The 7,125-nt window shown below is 43.2% G+C and overlaps 2 protein-coding genes across 2 annotated transcripts; both read right to left on the reverse strand.

Moving 5' to 3' along the window:
* On the reverse strand, positions 1-4,978 carry LOC125530958 (putative disease resistance protein RGA4). Its single transcript, XM_048695369.1, has 4 exons — positions 4,242-4,978; positions 640-4,139; positions 357-432; positions 1-257 (listed from the first exon to the last, which is right to left on the reverse strand). The coding sequence occupies exons 2-3, from the start codon at positions 4,117-4,119 to the stop codon at positions 385-387; spliced, it is 3,528 nt and encodes a 1,175-aa protein (XP_048551326.1). The 5' UTR covers positions 4,120-4,139; positions 4,242-4,978; the 3' UTR covers positions 1-257; positions 357-384.
* A 248-nt stretch (positions 4,979-5,226) lies between these two features.
* LOC125530960 (tryptophan synthase alpha chain-like) lies at positions 5,227-6,311 on the reverse strand (the record flags this gene model as incomplete). Its single annotated transcript, XM_048695370.1, is given in 4 exon segments — positions 5,227-5,565; positions 5,653-5,712; positions 5,819-5,896; positions 6,234-6,311. Coding segments are annotated over 4 exon segments (351 nt in total), but the record flags the coding sequence as incomplete, so codon positions are not given.
* Positions 6,312-7,125: the final 814 nt, after the last annotated feature.

The following is a 7,125-nucleotide window of genomic DNA, read 5'->3' on the forward strand; positions in this document are numbered from 1 at the left end:
TGAGTGCCAGTTCTACTTTAGAATTCTTCTCAGAACATGGTTTTCGTTTTTCAGCCACCAAAGACCAAACTTCAGTCCACCCTGTCTACATTTACGGAAAATAAAAATATACAAACCTGACCTAAAAATTGTTCCGCAGAAAAAAAAGCAGCTGATGAAAATCTGAACACATCCAACATACAGAAAGATTGTCTTTCCCCTTGTAGAGTTGCGGCTGGTAAACTGCAAAGGCAATATCCATCCAAGAGTTTGCAATCCTGGAACAGAGCAAAAGCTTTACACAGGTACCAGAACACTAGAAGTGATATCTGGTTCGACTAAACCCAAATGCATCATGCTGGTTTAGGAAAACATACCTTGTAGTCAGAGAGTATAATAACATCTTCAGGAAGAATTGGCCGGAAATATAGTCAACAAATCAATCAGCCCTACCTGAGCAGATGGCAAAATATAAGTAAAAGCACATATCATTGTACTAACTGAACTTTGTTGGAAACTAGCAATGAGAAAAGTGATTTGACTTTGTCAATTATTGGTACACGCTCCACCAAAGTACAAGTAGAAGTGTGCAAATAAAAGAGGACACAGAAATTGTAATAAGATGAAGATCGAATATAAGTGAATGCGAACAGTATATACCTCTAATTTCTTCTCAGGGATATGAACAATCTTGTTCCATTCAGCACCTTCCTTCCTCTGAAGCTGGGTATCAAGCTCTGGATGGCATTTTGATAACAAAATAGTCTGCACAGAAGCTGGCAGGCCATCTTCGGGGAGAAACCTCATCATTGGGCACCCACATATGACTAATTTCTCAAGAGATCCCACTATATTCAAATCAACCGGCAAGGAGCAGAAACTGTAACAATCTGCAACGACTAACTTCCGGAGAGCACTAAGATTTCTAAATCCATCCAATGAAGCTAGCTCATTGCAATCTTTAATGGTTATACTTTCCAGAGCAACGAGGTGGGGGGATTCAGAAGCAAATGACAATGATGTCATCAAATGGCAGCTATTGAGCACCAACGTCGAGAGGCAAGTTAGGCCTTGCAAACACCTTGGTAATAAGCTGCAATGAACATTGCTTTGAGCTATTTCAATATGGCAAAGAGATGGAGAAAGTAAATATGTGTCAACTGCTTCTGTACTGACTGATGACAATAACGTTGAACAGTTGCTGATCCTGAACACCTGAAGGGAGCTAAGTCTGTGAAATCCACCAGCTGGCATTGGATCTGTACAGTTCTGCAGGTTCAACTCAGCAACATGGTTTAGTTGCTCAGTGGTTAGGTCACTCAAGAAGCTGCAGGAGCTAACTAGAAAGATCAACCTTGATGCGGTTGCAATTAGTGACTCGATTAAACAAGAAGCTGGCGGGGAATCAGGTGATATTTCGACTTCAACTCTTGGTGTTGCACTAAAGGTTGGTATTTCTCGAATCTTTGGACACCGTGATACGAGTAGTCTTTCAAGGCATGGAAACAAAGAACCATCTTCGATTCCAGACCAGCCATCCCAGTTCAGCATGCCATCAAATATCATGTCTTCCAAAATTGGAAAGCCCTTTACGTCACCATTCCCATAGAATTCTTGACCTATCTCTCTGACAGCATGCATGCCTCTTAGCTCAAGATACTTGAGCAGAGGAAGCTGACCAAAAGGGGGCAACTGTACCCAACCCATGCAGTCCTCAAGAGCTAAAGAACTCAATGCAGTCAGCCAATTTGTCTCAAACCAACTGGGTGACCTCATTCCTCCATATCCAATGATCTTCAGCCGTTCAAGACCACGGTGAGGTCGAAGGGCACTGAGCACATCATTGTCAATATCAGAAGTTAAAGCCCTTGCATGGATGCTCCACTCAAGTTCCAAATATTTGATTTGCTCTTTGCGATCTAGGCAGGCATTAGCTGCCTCTTGCTGATGTTCAACATTCTCGAGAGATCTAATTTTTAGCTGTCCACTAATATTTTTCATCTCCTTCAACTCACCTAGTCTGTAGCCACTCTCCTTCCTGACATGGAACTCCCCGTGGCCACGGAGAAGAGTTTGTCCCCCGAAACCAGATATCGTGGCGCCGCCAACATTGAGAAGGAAAGCTTTTCTTAATTTGAGCAAGTTCCTCTTCATGTTTGCAGGAAGGTTAGCGCATTCACTTTCCCGGCAGGAGTGCCCTCTTGTGACCAAGACCTCCAGGTGATAAAGCCAAATCAATGATGTTTGCCACGGCCTCTGAGGAACCCGAAAAGCGAAATAACGCAGATGTTTAAGAACTTCCACTGATGTCGGCAGCCTATCCAGGCAACAACCACTCAAGTCCAGCACACGGATGCTCTTGGACTTCTTGAATACATCATCTGGAAGGGACAATTTTAAGCAAGACCATGTTTTCTTCCAAACAATCAAGGTGCGCAAATTTCTCAACTCTGTTTTCTTCATGCTGCCTAACAAATTTGCTGATATTGATAGATGACGAATGTTTGGTGGGATCTCCTTTTGTTTATCATTTTCAACCCTGACATACTCGTCCTTCGAGACATTCCGAGCCAAGTCATTGATCAAATCATGCATGACATACTCTGTTGGGAGGTCCAACAATGACCGCTCAAAGAATGATCTTTGCACAAGTTCATTGAAGTAGCCCTTTGCCACATCCTCAATATTTGTATCAGTGTCATATGAATCCTCCCTCTGCACAAAACCCTGTGCAATCCACATTTCAGTGAGCCTTTGAGGTTCAAAACGCCAGTCCTTCGGGAAAAGGCTGCAGAAGCTAAAGCATAGCTTCAATTGGACAGGTAAGTGCTGGTAACTCAACCTTAGAACCTTCATAACATCATCAGATATATCACTATCCAGAACTTTCTTCCAGTGTCTGACATCCAAGTCAGCATTCAATAGGCGGCCGATTATCTTTGCTGCTAGAGGCAAACCATTCAATCTGCGACAAATTTGTATTCCTACTTCCTTGAGTTCTGGAAATTGTCCTGGGTATTTCTCACCAAAAGCATGGTTTCTGAATAGCAACCAGTAATCATCTCTGTCCAATCCTCCCAAACGTAAAGGGGGTGTCCTAGCATGCAGGATACTGCAAGCTTTGTCAGCTCGAGTTGTCACCAAAATCTTCGACCCTTCCAGTCCAGTATTCAAAGAAGACAACACTTTGCTCCATAGTAATTCATTCTCCCATTTTGTTCTGTCCTCGTCATACCAAACATCGTCTAGTATGAGGAGAAATTTCTTTCCAGCTATCTTTTGACGAAGAGCATTCTGCAATTCATGAAATTCAGCAACAGTGTGATAATTTGCATCAGTTAAAGACTCCAAAATATCCCTTGTTAATCTAATCTCATCATAAGTATCAGATACAGAAACCCACATCCTGAGACCGAAGTTCATGCATATTTGTTCATCTCCGAACGCCAACCGTGCAAGGCTAGTCTTGCCAACCCCACCAACACCTATAATGGATATAACATCAATGCTTGAGCCACTGGGTACAGGTGCATTACTGGGTCCGGGTGCATTACTGTCGCTTATCTCAAACAACATATCTCTCAGCTTATGAAGCTCATCTCTTCGACCATATATATGGTGATTTTCCTTCAAAGGGGAAGTTACACGCAGCCGTGTTACTGGCAATAACTTTGCAGTAGCATTGTCAAAATTAACTACCTTCAATAGGGTATCTGCTGTTGTCTTGACAATGCCTAATTTCTCCAAAATATCTGCTAGCTTCCTCCGGAATTCGTCGGCACCTATCAAACGTTTACCCAAGTAAATACAGGTTGAGGTGACACGACTCACCGCAGACTGGCTATCAACCTTGGACTTGAGGACCATGTACTGGAAGCCGTCCAGCACATCGACAGCGCCGTAAATGGCGTCTTTAAGTATGCTTAGCAGCCTCCTCTGGTTCCCATCCTTTATCTCCCTCTTCTCGATGACATCCACAATGGTCAGAATCTCTGTCAGGGTGATGTCAAGGCGTTCAAGGTCCTTCTCCTGATCTTTCTTCCAACTGAATTGCCCCTTTATGTAGGCCAAAGCGGTGTCCTGCATCTCCCGTATGATTGGCGACAAGAACCACCCCGTAACAGTTAGTTCGGCGCCCATTCTGAGAGGAGGTATTATTCCTGCAAATCGCAAGATATTCAATTTCAGAGAAGAAAAGAAGTTAACGGGAAAGAAATTATGTAGAAATGGAAAAAAATTGTGAAGAAAGAGAAGTTAAGAACCTGAGATAAGATAAATGGTGATGAGCAGATGGATGTGACCTTGACTTTCAGCCAGAATTGGGAGAAGAAAGATGATTGTGCTCAGTTGGTGTGGGGAGACGGGAGAAGAAAAGTCAACTTTCAATACTACTACAGCCCAAGAGTAAACTGGACCACACTATTCTTTTGGAAGTTTGGATGCATGTAGACATTCCTTGGTTGGAGAACCTACACCAACAGCTGGATATTTTCCAATGTCATGGTCCATAGAAAAAATAAATGTATCTGTTCGGTTCAGGAAAGGGAAAGGTCTGAAAAGTCAATGGTTCCTGTCCTTGCTACTCTCATCCATCCTCCAATTGTGCCACAAACCAGGGTAATCTTATATGAAATGCTGACAAGTGGGTACAGCTAGATATTATAATAATCAAGGACATCATACATATAAACCAGGGACTGGTTCTTCCATGTTGACCATGTCCAGACAACCAAGCCAGAAAGAATCTCACCTTTTATTTCTACAGCTGCATGACAAGTATACAGCCCCAATATGCATCTCGGATACAGTAAACATACCAGAATTATATTGTACCAAAGCATCTGTCTGGAAAAAAATCTAAGGGCGCATAAAATGTTTGACTGCGCGTTTACTAAAACACATATTCCAAAAGGAAGAGTACGAAATAAATACGAGCTTGAAACAAGAAGTTATCAGCACACCATTCAGTGGGGACCAGACTGTAGCCTAGCCTGGTCGACCCTGCGTCCCTCCTGAAGAGGGCAAGAAGAAGAATCTGAGGGCAGTGCCATTTTCAGCGCATAGAAAATGAGAAGAATGATGGATTCAGATGGCAAAATTCAAGCGGGCCATATAAATGCACCATGGACTTATCATGTTGCTCCTCTCAGGACAAATCCTTCCAAATTCTAACATTCCATATTTCCCCATAAGAACACTGCATCTCACAATATTTTTCCTCGAAAGAGAAATGATAAACAATTAGTATTTCACGATCGAGCTTCGTACCATTTCCAGATTACCTTGTTAATTCATATTGTGATTATAACACACAAAGTTATAATTGTTTTGAGCACTGGAATCAAATATGCTAGACAAACTACAAATTCCAGGTCCATCGAGCAGACTACCAGATGATAAACGACATGCTTACGATCTACTAATTGGCTTGTTCATGATGGAACTGCCATCTCATGGAATAGCAGCCTTGATGCTCTTGGCGTACTCTTCTATTCTTCTCAGCCCTTCTTCAGGAGAAGCGGCTTCACCCAGCTGTCTAACAATCGCACTTCCAATAATCACACCATCCGCTCCCCAGCCCGCGATCTGCATTACAAACAGAAAAGCTATCGAAACTTGCAACAAAAGATAGACCAAACACTTGACAGGGAAGTTGTGAGAGCCTATATTCACCTGCTTCGCATGCTCTGGAGTTGATATGCCAAAGCCAACAGCCACAGGTTTGTCTGTAACCTGAAAACTCAAGGAAAAAAGCTGTTATATTAACTATAAGCATTCTTTAGAGCAGATTTCTATACACAAATGCTACCAATGAGAAGAGGGTTATAGTTTCGCAAACCTGCTTGATCTCATGAAGAAGATGCTCAACACGTAAGTTTACATTTGAGCGTGCACCTGTAACTCCGACAGCACTCACCTGCATAACTTATGAGCTAGTTACCAAATCGAGTGTTTAAAAAATATCAGGGTTGATGTACAACATGAGGTGAACATAACAGATAAAGTGACCCTTCATGTTGCTTGCAGTTTGCAAACTTATAGTTGCCTTCCTTTAATACTTTTCTGCTCAAATTCCAGGGAAGTTATAAGCCCAAGATGACAAATTATATGGTGTGTCATTAATATGCAAACACATAGACTAGTTAATAAATATTCCACACAACTTGAACTATTACTAAGCAAGGGATAAAAGCAAGAAATGTTGTTTATCTAGTGACAAACTTTGAGCAAATAGTAGGTGTCTTGACGCTCACAAGATAAACGAATCCTTCTGAAGCTTTTGTGATTTCCTTCATCCTCTCTGTTGGTGTGGTTGGTGTTGTTAGTAGCACCTGCAGCCAAGTGAAAATATAAATCGTTAAACGAATAAACTCAAGAAAACCTTTTCAGTTATAAGTCCATGATATATACACAAAAAAATTCTACTGCGATACCATTCTAACTAGGTAGTGTAGGTAACAGGTCAGTCATGTTTAGCACTTCAATGCATGGATATTTCATGACCATACAGTTTAACATAGAGTATAAGATAAAAGTGTATCCAGGTGATATCAAGTAAACCTGAGCACCTACTGGCCCACCTAGTGCAGCCTGATCAACCTGTCCAGGCCTGAACTGGTCACTTGGCCTGGTTTACCCCAAATTACCGAAAAAGGGTTTCCCCCCGCTTTGTATTCCAAAGCAACCAACACCGATACATAGGAATGCTCGGGCGAGAAGCACAACAAGCCCAAAGAAAAGAACAAAGAACAAAGAAGAAGAAAGAAATGCCAACAACGGCAGCTCGACAAAGCGCAGATGACCCGCCGCCGCTGCGCCCTCCGAAATTGACCCACCACAGACCCAGGCTCCAACCCGCCACGTACCAAGCAGCACCTCCAACAAGGGATGCGACGTCGACGACACTGCTGCCCGGACGTGTCCTAGGGTTTCCCCCGGCACGCGAAAGGAAGTGGGGGATGGATACATCCGACACCCTCCAAGAAGGGATGGTGGCAACCGCAGGTGTCACCGCATCGGAGCCGGAAGAGAGCTGGCAAGGGATTTCTCTCGCACTCCAAACCCCACCGCCCAACCAGGCCGGAGCCAACCAGCCACCTCGCCGCCCACCAGCATGCGCCACCACGCTCTTGACGCCACCCCCGC

The sequence above is a fragment of the Triticum urartu genome, unplaced genomic scaffold (genome assembly GCF_003073215.2).
Source record: "Triticum urartu cultivar G1812 unplaced genomic scaffold, Tu2.1 TuUngrouped_contig_6683, whole genome shotgun sequence".
Lineage (NCBI taxonomy): Eukaryota > Viridiplantae > Streptophyta > Magnoliopsida > Poales > Poaceae > Triticum > Triticum urartu.

Excerpts from the sequence above, each read along its gene's own strand:
- LOC125530958 (XM_048695369.1), bottom strand. The coding sequence starts at position 4,119 with ATGGGCGCCGAACTAACTGTTACGGGGTGGTTCTTGTCGCCAATCATA. Across the intron at positions 433-639 it reads TCCCTGAGAAGAAATTAGAG|GTAGGGCTGATTGATTTGTT; the intron begins GTATATACTGTT and ends CCATCTGCTCAG.